The sequence below is a fragment of the Mustelus asterias genome, chromosome 1 (assembly GCF_964213995.1).
Source record: "Mustelus asterias chromosome 1, sMusAst1.hap1.1, whole genome shotgun sequence".
Lineage (NCBI taxonomy): Eukaryota > Metazoa > Chordata > Chondrichthyes > Carcharhiniformes > Triakidae > Mustelus > Mustelus asterias.
Window position 1 is genome coordinate 71,112,292 of NC_135801.1, and position 19,790 is coordinate 71,132,081.

Genomic DNA, 19,790 nt, shown 5'->3' on the forward strand with positions numbered 1-19,790 from the left:
CTTGGCCACAAATAATTATAAATACCTGACAGTGAATATTCATTCTGGTGGATATGAGATTATCACTAAAAATTGACTTTTCTTCTCAATAATTACTTTATGCTTTTCTTCTGACATCCTATGTTAGATAACATCCGATCTCCGTGTCTGCCTGTCAGACAATCCCTCAAGTATCTGAAATTCAATTGAATAAAATAATGAAATTGGCTGTGCACAAATTCAGGTTAATATAATTAGTATTGCAATTTGTTTAAATCAAATTGTAGCTCAGTCCCAGTGAAAGGATGAATAACTTGAGAAACAGTAATTTTGGGATTGTATTTAGTATGATAAGCATCCTGACCCTGAGAGGCCATAAATCAGCCAAGACTGCAGCATGACTGACCATTGGGATTGCCTGGGCAAAGCAATGAGTTTCTATTGAAGTCCATTTGGAACTGAGCCTCCATCTACCCAAAATATATTTTGTGACATCTGAGGGAACAGGGCAAATCCCCATAACAATCAGATTTTTATTGTTATTGCAACTAGGGAAAAGTGGTTCAAGTTTCGTAGCAGATTTGAGAGGTGAAGAAAGTCAAAAAACAAAGAAGCAGTTATCCCCTGAGTGTACTGTTAAGAATTATTTGTTAAATTATGAGTTGTGGTGCCTGATTGATGTAAGTGAGTTAGGCTGCACTTCAGCTGAACTTTCAAAATAGATACAGCAGTAATGAAACTGAGGCTGTCAGGCTGGTATGTTGCCACCCAGTGGTTCTTCCTGCAAACAGTTAACCTATTGCTGTGTGTTATTACAGACCGTAACTGAAAAACACAAGCTGAATGTACCTGAGACAATGACTGAGATTTTGGATGTATCAGATGAGGAAGGTGAGAAATGTGTTTCTCTGTACAATACTATGAACAATTGCCATATCAGGACTGTGATTATAATTCTCTTTCTTTGAAGTGATGGTTATAATTTTTAAATGCAATACCATTTTAAAAAATCTAACCTCGAATCTTTAATATAAAGTGATGTTCATAACTATTAGAATGTTTTGTTTTTTATGTTCTAGAGTGAGAATGAGAGATTGTAAACTATTTTGAGTTTTTTCATTGGTCTAGCTCTCATGCCCTTTGTTGCACCTCTGATGCTTTTGCCAAGGATATTTTGCTTGAAAAGTCATGTTGAGTCAGTTTTCCTGCCATTTTTGTCAACTTTAAAGGATATATAATTTTCATATTATCTAGCTGATAAACAATGAACATGTTTCTGAGGATAAAATAGTAATAATGATAGAAAATTTCCAGAATCACATTTCATTTTGGTGCAAAAGCACAGTTCAAGCTGGATGTGGCGTAAATTTCTCTGGTGGATCATTTATTACTGAGTTTGTGTAAAATTCCTTTGCACGGAATTGTCACATAATTAAAGGTTGGTGGGTTCGTAGGTGTGTGGATCTCCATGTTACCAAGTATTAAAATGGAAACATATTAACCATAAACTTAATTGACCTGAAGTATCCTTCTGAGTAACTGCACTATCCATTGCCTATTCCAATATGAATCAAGGTTCAGTCTCTGGTTTGCACTGAGTTAGCTGACCTCAGCTGAGACAGCAATTAAGATGTCTCCTGATCATTGACTGCTGCAACAAAACATACAAGGAAAAAAAATGTTATTCGACTTACCTTGAAAGATGCCAGGGTGAAGTACATTATCAGTACCCACTGTATGAACTTGCATATAAAGAATAACCACTTGAGCAAGCGCTTGAGGGTCGTTGATAGCATTGGAACAGTATACCCGCAGTATTAAGTGCCTTTAGGAGAAGCAGAGAAGAGGTGAAAAATTGGGAAGAAAATTTAATTGGAACCATACACATCATGTCCTCAAATGATCTGTATATCACTATTTATGAAAATTAGTGATCAGAATGCAGAAGCTCACTACAAACAATGTCAAAAGGTAGATACTGCTTGCTCTTTGTCTGAGGCGAAGTTGATTATGGATTCAGCAACAGCAACTTGCATTATTGTGCACCTCTAATGTAGAAAATCGTCCCAAGGTGCTACTCGGAAGATTATCAACTCGACACCAACCCTCCTAAGGAGCTTTAGGGTAGATGAACACAAGCATGCCCAAATCTTACATTTTAAGAAGCATCTTAAGAGAGGAAAGATAGAAAAAGAGATGAGGAAGTTGAAGAAGGGAATTCTGAAGCATAGGGCCTTGGAAGCTGATAATAGGACTGCCAATTGCAGTTAAAATTGGAGCTGCTCAAGAGGCCAGAATGGGAGGAATGCTGATGTGTTGGAAGGTTATGGGGTGAAACCCATTATATTGATAGGAGGGACAAGGCCCCAGAGGGATTTAAAACAACGATGGGAATGTTAAAATCGAAGGATTACCTTACCGGGAGCCAATATATGCCAAAGGGCACAGGGGTGATGAGTGTACATGACTTGGTGTGAGTCATGAAACGGGCAGCAGAATTTTGGATTACTTCAAGTTTATAGAGGGCAGAATGTGAGAGGCCAGTCATGATTGCATTGGAATACTAAGTTTAGAGGTAACAAAAGCATGGATGAAAGCATAGATGAGTTGAGATAAAGGTGGTGCCAGGTAATGGTATGGAGGTTGAAATAGATAGACTTAGTGATGGATTGGGTCTATGGTTGGCAGCTCATCTCAAAGTCAGTTATGTCACCAAGGTTAACGTTTTACCAATGGTTGAGGGCTTGCTGTTGCATGGAGAAACTGCCAAATTGAGGGAAGGGGGCTCCCACCTTTTTGGGTGCTTTGTCCCACGGAGGGCTCCTTGGCAGCAATGGTAGCCACTGAGGTAACCACATCTCCTCCCCCCCCCCCCCCCCGCCATCCCCCTGCTCACCTCACAGGGGCCTGCCTGTCTGTTCCTAGCATCCCCAGACCTGTCTTCAAGGTGCCCAGCCATTGATGTACTTTCATCTCCCAGATGAAGCCCCAGAAATGGCTGCCACTTGCCATGGTGCTGCTTAGGCTGCTGCCCTCTGATTGGGCCGGCAGATTTTGGGGGCTGGCTGTCTTCCTTAATAAGAAGATAGCCCTGGTGAAGCTATTTAGCTGGACGTCACTGGCAAAATGTGGCCTGGGTCCTGCTTTCATCCTGGGCTATGGACTTCTTCCACCTCTACAGAATTCCCACCGGTGTTTTCTGATGATGTTACCAAGAGGCAGCTTTTGGATGAGAACTAGGAAGGAGCCAAGGAAGATTCTCGCAAGCCAGTAGGAGCAGCAATCTGGGAAGCAAAGACATTAGGGGTGATTTTCTGGCTGCAACTGGATAGATAACAATGGTAACTGGTGAGTGCCATCCCATCCAGCTAGACTACAGCAGTGGAGAGGCATTGGATGAGGATGAAATGGTCAACCATGTCAAAGGCTCGTGTCAGGATGAGGAGGGATCATTTACCTTTCCCACTGTCACATGGGATATCATTTGTGATAGGGGCCAGATTGGAGGGATATAAACATGGAAATATAAAATGAGGATTTTTTCTAACATGTCTACCTTCCACATTTTTTTGAAAATTACCATCCAATCATAAGATGAAAAAAAGTTAGTGCTCATGGTATTCATGTTTCTGAATGTTTTGTTCAGTCCTGAAATGGACCTCTGTATTCCATCAAAAGCTTGTTATTTCCATGCAATCATAAAAGTATTTTGTGGTGTCAAAGAAAATCAATAAAGAACCTCTGTTACCTTCACACACCTGGTAGGGAATTGTTCTGTGTATGCTGCAGTTTCACAGCAGGATTTGATCTTGATAGTTGGTGTTTTCTGGTATGCAGGATAGAGGAAAACAATGAAATGTTAGATTTATGCTTTATTATTAATGGAGAGAGAAGAGAAGCAGGGTAGCTGTTCATCTTCACCATGTGGGTGGTAATTTAGCAGAACAATTGCACAACCATTATAAAATCCAGCTGATTTTTATTGCAGTGATTTAAGTGGTTGACAATCAGTCAACTTTGATAAAGTGTAGGCAATCTGCTCTAACAGATTACTACCAAAGTAGTGAAGGTAAAATTCTGCCTCGTTATTTTAACTGTTGGTAATATCAAGCTCGCTGAAAATACCAAAAAATAGATTATTGCTAAAAAGGGAGGCATCTGTCAACTCTTTTCATCATGCACTCATCAGCAAAATTCAAAAGAGTACCAATGTAAGAGAAACATGTTTATACTATATGAGAAGACAGTGCTGATTGGTTGGCAAGTGGACTGTGATTGATAGAGGTATTGCTATGGATAATGCATCAGTTGATGGTGACTGACAGTTAATTGCCAAGCAGGCAGTTGACAGGCAGCTTGACTTTGATTGGTCAAGGCATTGCCCTGAAGAATGAACCAGTGAATGGATTATTTAGTGTAGCAACATGGGTGGTATTGGCCACTGCAAAGATGCTGCCCTCAAGTCAAAAGGACATCCTGCCAATCACACAAATGAATAATAAGCTGTATGGATTTCAATGCTAGTGTGATGCTAGGTATGTAGGCCGTACATTCAAAGACTGGCAGACTATATTAAACAGCATGTCCCTTCTGCTGTTTGCAACAGGCAAGGTGCAGACTGTACAAAACCAGTCTGTGCTTGCAAACCTCAAAACAAAAAGTGTCCAACATTAGATGTGATTTTAAGGTTGAACACCATTTGTTGAATACTATACAGTGTGCTAAGAATTATGGGCCAGTGTGGTGCATTTGTGTATACTGGAAGCTATATATATATTAATACACGGCCCAGTTCTTTGCAGATAGAAAGACTATGTACACATATTGCGCCTGTTTCAACTAAACAAAATAAGGGAAAACCATTCACTGAAAATTCACACAATAGAATCCTTCTGCAGGGGTTTTTTGGCTGTACTCCCAGGCAGGCAGGGAAGGCCTTGATGCCTGCCAGGAACAGTAGAAGGATGAAAAATTAATTCAGACTGGTTAAAGATCAGTTCTATTGGTGCCTGTTCTTCTTTAGTGCATTTGACCAGGCTGTTAATCAGCTTCCTATCATATTAGAAAACTGTAGGCTGCCTGGAAATCAAGGCAGCCTCCTAATCTTACCTTTAACAAAGCTCATTACTTCGTGGGGATGAGTGGCCTTTTTGTGTCCTGAAACATGCTACCACTAAAATGACCACTGATGGGAAAAGCGTCCCGAGACTGACACACACTGGCCAGTGCTGGTATTTTTGGCCTCCCATCCCTTCAATTCCTGACATTGGGCAGGGGCCCCGAATATGCAGCCCATAAGCTTGCCAAATGTTGACTCTTCTTCAAAAAAGGTTATAAGGATGGTGCCAGCAATTACAGACCAATCAGTTTAATATCAGTAGTAGGCAAGCTTCTAGAAATAATTATTTGGAATATAATTAGTAATCACATGAAAAAGTGTGGGTTGATTCGGAAGAGCCAACATGGATTTCAAAAGGGTCATCATGTTTAACTAACTTGCTGGAGATTTTTGAGAAAGTAACAGAAAAGGTTGATGAGGGTAATGCTGTTGATGTGGTGTAATTTGACTTTCAGAAGGCATTCGATACAGTGTACAACTTGGGAGAAATGTCACAGCTCATGGAATAAAAGGGACAGTAGCAACGTGGATACAAATTGGCTGAATAATAGAAGGCAGGGAGTAATGGTCAGTGGATATTTTTCTGGCCAGAGGAAGGTTTGTAGTGTTCTCTCCAATATTGTAGTATTAGTGTTGGGACCCTTGGTTTTCTTGATATCTATGAATGATCTAGATCTTGGTGTACAGGGGACAATTTCAAGTTTTTCAGATGATAAAAAAACTTGGAAGTATTATAAACTTTGAGGAGCAGTGTGCAGAACTTCAAAAGGACCTAGACAAGTTGTGGAGTGGACAGATAGGTAGCGGATGAAATTCAGTGCAAGTCTTGCATTTTGATAGGAAGAACATGGGGAGAAAATATAAGTTAAGAGACAAAATTCTAAAAGAAGTACAGGAGCAGAGGGACTTGAATATATATGTGCATGGATTACTGAAGATGGCAGGACAGGTGGAAGGAGCGGTTAATAAAGCATGTAGTATTCTGGGCTTTATTATAATAGTAAGAAGTCTCACAATACCAGGTTAAAGTCCAACAGGTTTATTTGTAGCAAATGCCACTAGCTTTTGGAACTGGCTGTTCCTTCGTCAGGTGGGTGGGATGGAAGGAGCAGCCAGTTCCGAAAGCTAGTGGCATTTGCTACAAATAAACCTGTTGGACTTTAACCTGGTGTTGTGAGGCTACTTACTGTGTTTACCCCAGTCCAACGCCGGCATCTCCACATCTTTATTAATAGGGCAGAGAGTACAAAAGCAAGGGAGCGATGCTGAATTTATAGACGACACTAGTTGGACCTCAACTGGAATATTGTGCAAAGTTCTATAGGAAGGATGTGAACGCATTGGAGAGAGTGCAGAAGAGGTGCACAAAAATGGCTCCAGGATAAGATGTTTCAGTTATGGAGATAGATTGGAGAGATGCCTAACATTCATGTAGAGAACTAGACTGATGTTGCAGCAAATGGAAGCTGATCTTCTAAGCTGCGAACTTCGGCATCCACCTGCCTCCATTCCCACCTCAGGTGTACTTCAGGTGATAGTGTCCGCAATCCCTGCTACCTCGCAATCAGAATAGTATGGATTTTGGCTGTGATATTCTAACTCAATTGAATTTATTATTTTTGAATGAGTTTCTTCCTATTAGGAAAGTTTTCAGTTTGTCCTGAAAAACTACCTAATATACTGTTGATTTGTACAAATTGAATTTTGTTTCAGTGTTTGAAATCTCATTATAAAATTTCCAGTTTTTATCACAATACTCTTTGGAATTAACCATTACGTTATTGTTCAGATGACGATTTGAATAATTTCAGACAACAGGTAATCTCAATTTATCTCACTTGAAGAATTTGTTTTTGGGAAAAAGGAAGATATATGAATATCCTAATTTTTAAAAAAATCTACATTCAGTCCATTTGTTTTTCCAATCAGTCAGTTTTGTCGCTTCAAAACCCCATCTAACCAGGTTTCAAGCTCTGTGCTTAATTAAAGAATCTGGTCAATCTGATTTGGAAGTCTTAATTGTCACTATTGTGTTTGGAAATGTTTTCAAATTGGCACAAATGCATATCCAAACGTTTAATCCACTTGTGTGCCATTCCTGTCTGCACTGATTATGGCATTAATCTATTTACTTCAGAAAATGATTCATTACTCACCCCGCTTTTTCCAGTTCTTTACAACAGAGCTGCAGCTTTGCACTTTGTCAGCTGACAATAGTCCTGAAATGGGAAAATATAACCATAATAAAGACTATGTAAACTTACATGTTCAATAGGCAGCCTTTTATCAATAATATCTTTGTCAAAGCTGGCATTGTTAATTACTATTTAACCAATTTCTAGCCAGAGAAAATAAAGTGGAAGTTTGTGCAATCATTGAATGTTTGTAAATCTAAATTCTCTCCGGATGTGTTATGATTTAACCATGTGGCTTCAGTGTCCTAATTAGATAGTGTTTTTGGTTGATAAAGTAGCTGAGCAGCATTATTATACTGAGCCATAATTTTCTGTTGCAGGGTATCTAGCACTATGTGGTGTTAGTGAGACTTGCCAATGTTCATTCAGGTTTTTGGAATTTTTGCATAGCAAGTTGCTGAAATTGCAAGCTGAGGCTGTCACAATGAGTGAAATAAGGCATCAGAGCGAATAGGGCAAAGAATTGTGTATCTCAACTTAAGGATGGTGAAATTAACAGTATCCCAGACCACAAAGTAGAACCTCAATGTTCTGTCCAAAATAAATCACATCAGCACTACATAAATAATCCAAAATACTGCGCAACTGTTCAAGCACAGGTATGCTCTGGTATTAGGATTTGCAAATCATTTTGTTTTGGTAATAGCAGGTAGTTTTCAAAATCATCGTTAAGCACCTAATTTCAACATTTCACCTATGGTAACAGGAAAGAAAAAAACAGTATGCTTGGGATGGGCTGGGGGGTGATGTAAAATCTGTCCTTGCAGTGAAATCCAAGTTGAATACAACAAAAATCACAGGTTCAATCCTCTTCATTGTCATCAAAGAATTTGAATTATATTCAGAGGAATTCAGAGACATGTTCTCATGACACTTGCAGATGAGAAAGTCCATTTGACCTCTTTTAGCTCAAGTATCTAGAAAAAAAACAAAGTACCCTTATTAAAGCATATAATTTGTGACTGTCTTGAAATCTGAAGATGCTTGAAGTAACACCACGGTGATAATCGGTGCTACTTTTTCATCATTATAGCCTTAAATATCAGTAGGGGATTAGTAATTCTACTTCTTACCTGTGTTCAATTTCTGGTAAGTCATTTATATTAGTCTGGTGTCATTCAGAACCAACTTTACCCAGTGGATACTAAGGCAAAATCATTTGCCATTGGCCATTTTTAAGCTCCTTGGAAATATTTTTAGTATGTGAACATTGTCACATACATTCAGGTTCTTGTTGCTGCTATTGTTGCAAATATTCAGACTAATGCATTGGTGTGCAATTTCACCAGTTTGATTAGAGACTTAAATTGAACCCATTGTGTATTTGTTTTTATTACAGTACATTGCTTGTATTACAAAATTTGATTTTGTTCGATTCTGCATGATTAAACCTTCTCATTTTTTTCCTTTTACCTAACAATTCTAGGAGAAAACTTTTACTCACAATCTTCTCAGAAATTAATTCACCTGTACAGTATGTTGCATTTTTATTTGCTTGATTTGTTTCTTTCAAAGCTTTCTTAGATCTAGAGTCAATTGATGGTTTGGGCTTTAGTTACGGTAGTAATGCTGTGCTTTACTCTGCTCTCAATGCAATCTACTTCAGTTTACTCTCTATTTCATTAGATTATGGTGTGCTTTATAATGATTGACTGAGACATTTGTATTCGATCATTGCAAACTAATGACCAGCGCAGTGATGCAGATTTCATGTAATGTTCTTAAATGCAAGTGGATAGTGATAGAATACTTTAACCGGTGCCGCAGGTAATGATTTTAGATTATGAACCGAATTTCACTAATGGCACATGTAAGAGTTGATTTTAAATAAAAGCAGCGCCGCAAATGGCTGATATCAAATCAGCATTGTTGTGCACACATTGCAATTTTCTCTTCCAATGGAAAGGATAATTGGGTGAGATGCATAATGGTCTGCAGATCCACCACTATACTTTCCCTGCCACCACTGAAAGCCAAAATCAACCTTCATAGATTCTAAGAATATTCCATGTGAAGCCCTACGGAATCTCGCCTCCCTGACCTGGTCTGTAAAATTTAATGCATACCAGCCTCATTAGGACTATTTGGCTGCCATGCATAGCTGCCTCACAGGTACGTCTTGACTCAGTACTCAGTATTGTCCATCTCCACACGAGATAACGTGGAGAACCTCCATGCCCGGAAGGTAAAATCTTGATCATTCGATTTTCATGGAAACTTGCCAAGAAGTACTTACACCAACCCTCATGATCTCCAACTGAGGAGAATGAATATGGTCAACTTAAGATATGCTACCCCACCCAGCACAAATGTAGAAACCTCCATCCCACCCTGGCAGAGAAGAGCTCAATCGACACTCTGCTGTACATTTTAGTTCTGGCTATCCTTCAACCCTTCTGAGTTGACATCCTGCAACTTAATGAAGGAATGACAAATCTAATAATTTCCCCAACATCCTCTTCCTCCACCTTGCTAAAACAAACTTCTGTGCATCCGCCAATTGCTGCAGTTCATTGAGGAACTACAGTCAGGCAAGAGGGGGTCTGTCTTCGTGGACCCTCATGGCCCATTAGAGACACTCCCTTCTCTATACTTTTAACCCTCCCCTTTGGTCTCTTGAACCCAGTCCTCCACCCACCTCATCGAGATTCCCAACTGCTGGACTTAGTTGAATTCCCCAGTATGGCGAGGCTGCCTGTAGCTTCAGGAGAGGCCACCGCTTCTACCTGCACTGCCCAAACTACAGTCAGATGGCTGGTAGCTCTCTAAGATGGGACCTTGAGTTAAACAATTAATGCTGCTCCCAGTGTTAAATTGCTGTGGGACAACCTTTGGGATTGTGGACAGGTGGCTCCCACGGGGAGGGTACTGCAGGGGGATGCAGTTCAGGGACCATGGTGTTCCCTAAAATCCAGTCCCTCAGCAAAGCACATATATGAGCATTTACTTATCAGAACAAGTAAATGCATGGCTTGGGAATAGAGTTGGGTTAACATCGAGGGATATTGGGCCCTTTACTGCAAGTCCATCTCCCAATTGTCCATCTGCTGCAGAGAGAGGGCAAAGAATCCCATTCAGCTCTTTCTTATACTCATTATTGATCAACCCACCAAATAAGAGTAATCTGGAGGCCCCATTTCCCAGTGAATCCACAGCTTCCCAAACCACAAAGAAGTTTCATCTTGCATCAAAAACCTTCATCCTAATTTACACAACTTGATAGGTATTTATGACTATATATATATTGGGGTAAAACAACTTTTCATCACCTGTTGAACAAAATGCAGCCAAACATTTGAGTTGAAAATAAAGCGTTTTCTGTGATGACGACATGGTGTAAGCAACTATAATGTAATGGGATATAAGGCAGATCTGCACATGCAATTTTGAATTTACCCAGATTGCTGGTGGAGAGGGATGTTGAATGATGTTTGGGTCATTCACCACTGCGGGAAAAGGGGAAACCTCTTGTGGTTTTTACAATGTTAATGTTAATACAATGTCTCCATAAAGTGAAGTACCAATCTCAGCTTTGCCTCCACAAGGTGTCAGTGAGCAGAAGTCAGTTGTGGGTTCTTTTTATTCATTCATGGGAGATGGACATCGCTGGTTGGCCAGCATTTATTGCCTGTCCCTAGTTGCCCTTGAGAAGGTAGTGGTGAGCTGCCTTCTTGAACAACCAAATAGTTTGCTAGGCCATTTCAGAAGGCAATTGAGAGTAAACTACATTGCTGTGGCCCTGGAGTCACATGCAGGCGAGACTAGGTAAGGACAGCAGATTTATTTCCATAAAGAACATTAGTGAACCAGATGTGTTTTTCCGACAATCGACAATGGTTTCATGATCATCAGTGGATTGTTAATTCCAGATATGTTTTGTTAAATTCAAATTTCACCATCTGCCGTGACAGGATTCAAACCTGGGTCCCCAGAATATTAGCTGAGTTTCTTGATTAACAGTCATAGAGGTTTACAGCATGGAAACAGGCCCTTCAGCCCAACTTGTCCATGCTGCCCATTTTTAATCCCTTAACTCGTCCTAATTGCCTGCATTAGGCTCATATCCCTCTATGGACATCTTACCCATGTAACTGTCTAAACACTTTTTAAAAGACAAGATTGTACCTGCCTCTACTACTACCTTTGACAGCTTGTTCCAGACACTCACCACCCTCTGTGAAAGAATTGCCCCTCTGGACCCTTTTGTATCTCTCCCCTCTCACTTTAAACCTATGCCCTCTAGTTTTAGACTCCCTACCTTTGGGAAAAGATATTGACTATCTAGCTGATCTATGCCCCTCATTATTTTATAGACCTCTATAAGATCACCCCTAAGCCTCCTACACTCCAGAGAAAAAAGTCCCAGTCTATCCAGCCTCTCCTTATAACGCAAACCATCAAGTCCCGGTAGCATCCTAGTAAATCTTTTCTGCACTCTTTCTAGTTTAATAATATCCTTTCTACAATAGGGTGACCAGAACTGTACACAGTATTCCAAGTGTGGCCTTACCAATGTCTTGTACAACTTCATTAAGACATTCCAACTCCTGTATTCAATGTTCTGACCATTGAAACCAAGCATGCCGAATACCTTCTTCACCACTCTGTCCACCTGTGACTACTTTCAAGGAGCTATGAACCTGTACTCCTAGATCTCTTTGTTCTATAACTCTCCCCAATGCCCTATCATTAACTAGCTGAGTAAGTCCTGCCCTGGTTTGATCTACCAAAATGCATCACTTCGCACTTATCTAAATTAAACTCCATCTGCCATTCGTCAGCCCACTGGCCCAATTGATCAAGATCCCGTTGCAATCCTAGATAACCTTCACTGTCCATGATGCCACCAATCTTGGTGTCATCTGCAAATTTACTAACCTATATCCTCATCCAAATCATTAATATAAATGACAAATAACAGTGGACCCAGCACTGATCCCTAAGGCACATCACTGGTCACAGGCCTCCAGTTTGAAAAGCAACCCTCTACAAGCACCCTCTGGCTTCTGTCATCAAGCCAGTTTTGTATTCATTTGGCTACCTCACTCTGGATCCCGTGAGATTTAACCTTATGCAACAACCTACCATGTGGTACCTTGTCAAAGGCCTTGCTTAAGTCCATGTAGACAACATCAACTGCACTGCCCTCATCTACCTTCTTGGTTACCCCTTCAAAAAACTCAATCAAATTTGTGAGACATGATTTTCCACTCTCAAAGCCATGCTGACTGTCCCTAATCAGTCCTTGCATCTCTAAATGCTTGTAGATCCTGTCTCTCAAAATACCTTCTAAGAACTTACCCACTACAGATATGATGCTCATCGGCCTGTAGTTCCCAGGCTCTTCCTGCAGCCCTTCTTAAACAAAGGCACAACATTTGTCACACTCCATTCTTCAGGCACCTCACCTGTGACTATCGAGGATTCAAATATCTTTGGTAGGGGACCCGCAATTTCCTCCCGAGCCTCCCACAGTATCCTGGGATACACTTCATCAGGTCCCGGGGATTCATCTACCTTGATGCGCTTTAAGACTTTCAGTATTGATGCGCGATTAAATCACTCGGGAGGCTGGATCGTACCCGGGAAATAAAGGCTTTTATTAGTAACAAGAATGGAGCATACTATATAACAATACAATCCCAGACTAAAGGGTCACCAGGCAGTGCAGTGACCTTTATACTCCTACAGGTAGGCGGAGCCAACCGGAGTGTACCACAGAACAATACCAACAGGTAGAACATCCCAACCCTAACCCCAACAGTGACAACAGTAACATATGTACAAGTACCCATAGTGCTAACCATCTATGGTTCAGTACCCATAGTGGTAACCATCTATGGTTCACCACAAGTACGTCCTTCCCTATTATATGTACACTTCTCAAGACATCATTATTGATAGTCTAGCGATAATACCACTAGGCCATCGCCTAGTGAAAGTGAAGTATGTTGCATGTCTCCATTTTATATCCTGCATTCTTGCTTTTAATTAATTTTATAAATATTAGGGATTTGTTGTGAGAACATGCTGTTCTATCAACACTTCCTGTGGTCAATATTTACACTGTTGTATCTCCGAAGGCAGGTTGCATGTATATAGCATGTTAATATATAATTATATACATATATAATGTTGGTTCCCTTTAAATTTGTCAGTGTTAAAATGGTAACAAAAATATTCCAATCCCTGTCTGAAGTCTGCCAGATAGTATTGAAATATAGGAGTGGTAATTAATCAATCTTGCCAAAAGCAAAAATTGCTTTTTAAATAAAATCAGTGCACTCTTTGAATCTACTGAATGTACAGAGTACAAGTCAAAGAACACTGGCTATAATTTACATCCAGCAGGTAGCTAAACATGGAAAATAGGCCATTTGGCCTTTTGAGCCATTCAGAGAGATCATGTCTGGTCATCAACTCTTATGCCAGTTTCCCACTACCCCCATATTCCTTGATGCTATTGTACCCAGAAATCTATCAGTTTCTGTCTTGAAGATATTCAATAAATAAGCTTCCACAACCCTCTGGAGTAGAGAAGTCCTGTGATTTACCACCCTCTGGGTGAAGAAATTCTTACCTCTATCTTAAATGCCCTCTCATGCACCTCTCATTTTTCAAAACGCTTGAGAATACAGATCTACTTTCCTCAATTTCTCCTCTTAAGACAATCCCACCATCCTGGGAATTAGTCTGGTGAATTTCCATGGCACTCCATCTATGGCAAATACATCCTTCCTTAGATAAGGAGACCAAAACTGTGCACAATACTTCAGGCACAGTCACAGCAAGGCTCCATACAATGCTGCACCTGCATGCTAGCTCTTAGTGACTCGTGAACAAGGTCATCCAGATCCCTTTGGACATCAACACTTCCCAGCCTTCCACCATTTAATAAATAATTTGCCTTTCTATTTTTTCTACCAAAGTGGATAACTTCATACTTATTCAGATTATATTCCATCTGTCATGTTCTTGTCCATTCACTTAGCCTGTCCAAATCCTCCTGAAGCCCCCTTGTCTCCTCCTCACAGCTCACATTCCCACCTAATTTTACATCATCACATTTGGAAATATATTTGTCTTCACATCTAAATCATTTATATAGGTTGTGAACAGCTGCAACCCAACCACTGATCCTCGTGGTACCCTACTAGTAACAGTCTGCCGTCCTGAGAATGACCTGTTTATTCCTACTCTTTGTTTTCTGTCTGTTAATCAATTCTCAGTACGTAGCAGTATATTACCCCCAATCCCATGTGCTGTTATTTTGTTTACCAACTTGTTGTGTGGGATCCTACACCCCCCCCCCCCCCCCCCCCCCGCCCCCCAGTAGTGGTGAGAATTAGAGAACACACTGTGGTACCACTGGCAGCTCCTTGGAAGCGGCATCCTCATTAAGCTACTGAGGCCGGAGAGCTGTTGTTCCTGTGATTGGGCTGGCAACATTAGGAGCTCACCCACAATCCTTAAGAGGCAGCAAATGTGACCAATTTCAAGGCCAGATCCTGGAAAATAGTTCTGCTGGTCTGGCTTCCAGCAAGTGCAGGCTTGGAGCCCCTATTTGGTCAAGATACCCATGGGAAAATCTTGTCCAAAGTTTCAGCTTGATCTTTCATCAGAATTGGGAAAAGTTTAAAATGTAATAAGTTTTAAGCAAGTGGTGGGGGTGGGTGGGGTGGGAAGACCAAAAAGCAAGGTCTGTGATGGGCAGCAAACAGGAAGATTAAATGACAGTGCTTGATGGTGAAAGGCCAAATGTCGCGATAATGGGACAGGTAAAGAAAAACAAGAGGCAGCGTGAATGGCGAAATGTGCAGCTGCCATCTGAAAGCAAAAAGAGAGAAAAACAAGAGCGTAAATCCAATAGCAGCCAAGAAATGGGAAGAAAATAGTGTCTGCGATTACAATCTGAAATTGTTGAACAGAATGTTGAGCCTGGAAGGATGTAAAGTACCTACTTAAAAGGTGAGGTGCTGATTCTCTGCTAATGTTAGCATTACAGCTGAAATAATGGTGGACATTTCCTCTTCCGTGTATCCTGGATTTTGTCAAAAGTGTATTACCTATTTATTTTCAGTGCACTCCACTGTTGTGTTCTTCAGTTCAATTTACTTGTATATAAAATTATGGAAATAGTTTTGAAAAATCAAATCCAAACAATATATTTCAGAACAGTTTCTCTTCTTGACGAGGAATAATTGGTGTGATTACATGTGCAAAATGAATGTGTTTACAGCTGCATAACGAGTAGCGACAGGAGCAGTTCTTTTCCCCTTGGAAACAAGTTGACGTGTTTTCTGGCTTGAATAAATCCACAAGATAAAAATCTGCTGAAATAGTTCTGACAGGGTAATACAATGTTGTCTAATGAACAAATGTAGTACATGCATATTGCTATAATCAAACAATTTTTATCACTGTATTGAGTAACTTAAACAGCTTTATTTCACAGGTAATAATATCACTTGCACATAAATAAATATGAGTAATAAAGCTGTAACTATATAATAATCACTTTTGTCCCTGAGCCTCATTTGTCCTTTGAGGGAGGTTTCTCCCTTTCACCAAACAAAATCATGGGGAGATTATTTTTAACCTCAAATGTACTTTGTCACATTTATTAAAATATACTGCACCAGATATAGAAAGCGTTAATCAGGTTTTTACTTAATAAATGAGTAGTAATTATGTATTGATATTTAATTCTTTCTTATAATTGGCAAATATAAGTTGGCAATGGTACAACTGTTTAGCAGAACTGTCTTGGCCAGAAAGTGCTAGATTCAATTCCCAGTCTATGCTAAATTAGCTAATCTGGCCAAAGATAATACTTTAAACGCTAGAAATTGCTAGGATTTTGACCAAGTGACGATGAAGGAACAGTGATATGATTCCAGGTCAAGCTGTGTGGAAACTGGAGATTATGCTATTCCTGTGCACCTGTTGTCCTGTCCTTTAAGCTGGTAGAGGTCATGAATTTGAAAGATGCTGGCTGGGATTCTCCCCAAAAAATTCAGTGTTGAATTCGTGTGAAAACTGGAGTACATCACACTTTTTTTCAGTGGCAGTCTCAAAAAGAAATCTCCCACACTCTGTGCACTGCAGTGTGCCTCAGCATGAATCATGCTGAAATTCAACTGGGAGGCTGGCAGCATAGCGCTGAGCAGGCCACTGTGCATGTGCCAATCTGTCAGCTCCGAGATCGGCCCATGTGCAGTGGCCCTGAACTGCTGGCCGCCCGATTTGCTGGCCAGCCCTGCGCCTGACCCTCTGGAGGGCCCAGATTGCCGCCCCCTTCATTCCAGCACAGTCGGGCTGTTAGCTCCCCAAAAGTGGGGAGCTCCTGTAAACCCCACTGGAGTGAAATGCTCCTGGTGGGTCTGGAGATTTCAGTCCCAGGCCCACTAATTCTATTCAAATTGTAGAGAAATGACATCCTGCATAGGTAATGAAGCTCTGCACCGATTTCCAGTACAGAGTTGACACCGCTGGAATGCTGGCGCTGGGAGAGGCTATCAGGGTGCGATGCCTAGTGCTGATCCCGCGCATCGGGTGTTGTTTGAATCTCCCGGCCTGCTGCACTAATTCTTTAGTGCAGCAGGATGGGAAAATCGCCCTTGCTATTTGAGGACCTTTGGTGAGTTGCTGTGGTGTATTGTGTAGATAGTACATACTGCAATCATGATGCATGGTGGAGGGAGCGAAGGTTTAAATTGCTTGGGGTGCTCATCAAATGGGCTGCTTTATCAAGTGTCTCAAATGTTGTTGGAATTCCATACACCCAGGCAAGTAGAGAGTTTTGTCTGGAATTGTAACTTGGGGATGGTGGAAAAGCTTGGGGGACTCGGGAGATGAGCCTTGCATTGCAAAACTCCCAACCTCTGAACTGCCATGTCAGCACAATGGTAATACCATCCCCCCAACACACGCCCTTCCACGCCCAACCCACCCCTTCACCTTCTAAACCCCTCAAGAGTGTTATTGGTGTGAGATTGGACAGTGACAACATCATTGACTGTCAATAGGTGGTTGGTAGCCTCTCTCTTTTGGAGATGGTCACTGCTCAGTACTTTTTTGGCGTGAGTGTCACTTGCTAATTAACATGTGGAAATTGAAAGGACAAATAGGAGAAGAGTCACTGGTCCATCTAACCTCTCCGATACATACAGTTGTGATGCTCTGTGCAATGCACACATTCCCTTGTCACCCAGAGCCATGGAATCTCCTGGAAGGGGCAAAAAACTAAATAAAAGCTCAGGTCAATTCGGGTAAATAAATCTGGTAAATGCAGACAATCAAAACGAGTCCGGGGAATGCCCAGTGTCCTTGCTGTTACCAAGTTTCTACTCCCTCTGCAAGGTGTTGTCTGCTCTTGACAGAAAATGGCTCCAACGTTCATTTGATCAGATCCAGAACCAGTGCTCCTTGCATAAACAGGTTACTGTTGATTTCAGTCTACAATTTGATGATAAAGGAAGTTCCACCAAGTTTTTACAATTGCAGTGCACTATTGTGTTGTAATCTATTGTAGCCGTTGGGTTTTTTAATGCATTTTCTTTCAACTATAAATTACAAGCAATTTGTACTCTAATGCTGCTTGACTGTGCATGATTAGTTACCGGCTTGTTTGCGTTTATTCTGGAATCTTGTGCCTCTCCTGACTGATCAACTATCTCTTGCTCCCAAGGAGATGATACAATGACAGGTGATGGAGGAGAGTATCTTAGACCAGAGGACTTGAAAGAACTTGGGGACGACTCTCTACCAAGCAGTCGATACCTGGACAATATGATGTATAGAGGAATAGGACACCTTGGAGGGCGCTCAGACAGGTAAACGTGTTCAGTTTTTGCAAGCTTGATCTCCAAGCTGCTATGACTGATGTTTAAAACGTAGTATTCTCATTGGCTAAGAGAAATTTCTGTCTCAATTATTTGTAGAGTGCACTGTGCTTTACCTTCCAGGAAGCTAATAATTCTTGATAGTTGTGTGTGGGTGAAACGTTCTAATCTTTCATAAGCTTTGAAGGATTCCAAGCAAAGTTTCAGGAGTACCAGGCTGCCCAAACAGGCCTAAACTGCATCTCAGGAGGTTTTACTAATCTCGGAGCAATAATGGGTTTTAAAATATGCATTTCATTTGTTTTCATGCCAACTGCTGATTTTCATTTGTGATATCTGGAAGGTTTATTAATATGTCATCCATTGATTCTATTTTTGTGTTATTATCTCTAATTGTGAGTAATAAGCCATAATATCAAATTTATCATCAGTTCCTTAATCTCATTAATCTCATTTCCTTATCTAATTATAATCCTTGCCTCTGCATTTTACTTAAATGTTATTTAAAATAAATGAAACCCCAGCATAGCTCACATTTAATTTTTGATTATTTATCACCTCATCATTGTAAAGAGAGGGATGCTGCTTATTAATTTACAGAAATTTACTGTGCTTCCTTCCCCAATGGCTAAATTGGAAAGTGCGCTGGATAGTGGGGTACTCAACCACACAGACAAGAAGCTTCAGGGTTTGATACGCAGGCTGTTGGTCTGTCTCATCTGGGCTAGTAGTCCTGGTTGCTGCAATTGATCCCAGTACTCTTGAGGGAGGGAAAGGAAAAATCAGCCAGTTTTCACCCCTGATGAATCCACAACAACGATAATGTGCATTTATATTAGTGCCTTTAATATAGTAAAAAGTCCCAAAGAAACACGTGACCCGAAACTTATCTCAGAGACAAATATAATACCAAGGTTGTGAATAGTTTAACCTCACTTCGTATATTTAAAGTTGCAGATCTTTTGAATATATATTGAAAATTACAGTATTGGGAATTTGGTTAGGCTTTCAGATGTTCTGACATTAGTAGCTGCTCCTAAATGTCTGTGAATTCAACTAAGATTAATGTTAATTCTGGCTAGTGCACTGATGAACTATTTTTAGGCTTCTGTACCATGGACTGACCAACATACAAGTGAAGGCCATGACTTGCTGCAGAATTAACTATCATAAATTGTGGCATACAAGTCCTACTGGCGTATAATAGCAATAGAGCAGTAGTAGTAGGTGATTTGAACTACCCTTATTAATGGGAGTAGAATCAGGTTAAAGATACAGAGGTTGCATTCAGGAGAACCTTTTTAGTCCGTACACAACAGGCCAACAAGATATGCAACAGTTCTTGATTTAGTTTTCGGGATGAAGGTGGGTCGATGGAAGGGGTATCAGTGGACAGCATTTTTGTGTTAATCATAATTCAAATAGCATTAACATAGTTATGGAAAAAGACAGAAATGCACCAAGAGTAAAAGTTTGAAATTGGAGAAAAAACAATTTTACTAAGTTAAGATGCAGTGGAAACAGCTACTCCAGATGACTGGAAGCAGCAGCTTGAAGTAAAGCAGTATTAAAGGAGTTGGGAAGCATTCAAGGAGCAGGAAACGATGGGTCAAAAAAATACATTCTCAGAAATTAAAAAAATGGGCCTCACAA

General features: G+C 40.5%; 1 protein-coding gene across 8 annotated transcripts in view; it reads left to right on the forward strand.

Moving 5' to 3' along the window:
* ank2b (ankyrin 2b, neuronal) overlaps positions 1 to 19,790 on the forward strand; it is an 876,340-nt gene that overhangs the window by 732,798 nt on the left and 123,752 nt on the right. For 6 of the 8 annotated variants that reach the window (XM_078213593.1, XM_078213597.1, XM_078213634.1 and 3 more), the window contains exons 23-25: positions 798 to 870; positions 8,720 to 8,767; positions 17,984 to 18,128. In XM_078213593.1, coding sequence (XP_078069719.1) covers positions 798 to 870; positions 8,720 to 8,767; positions 17,984 to 18,128 — 266 coding nt within the window. The remainder of the gene's footprint in view (positions 1 to 797; positions 871 to 8,719; positions 8,768 to 17,983; positions 18,129 to 19,790) is intronic. The other 2 variants (XM_078213628.1, XM_078213640.1) reach the window with 1 other exon arrangement.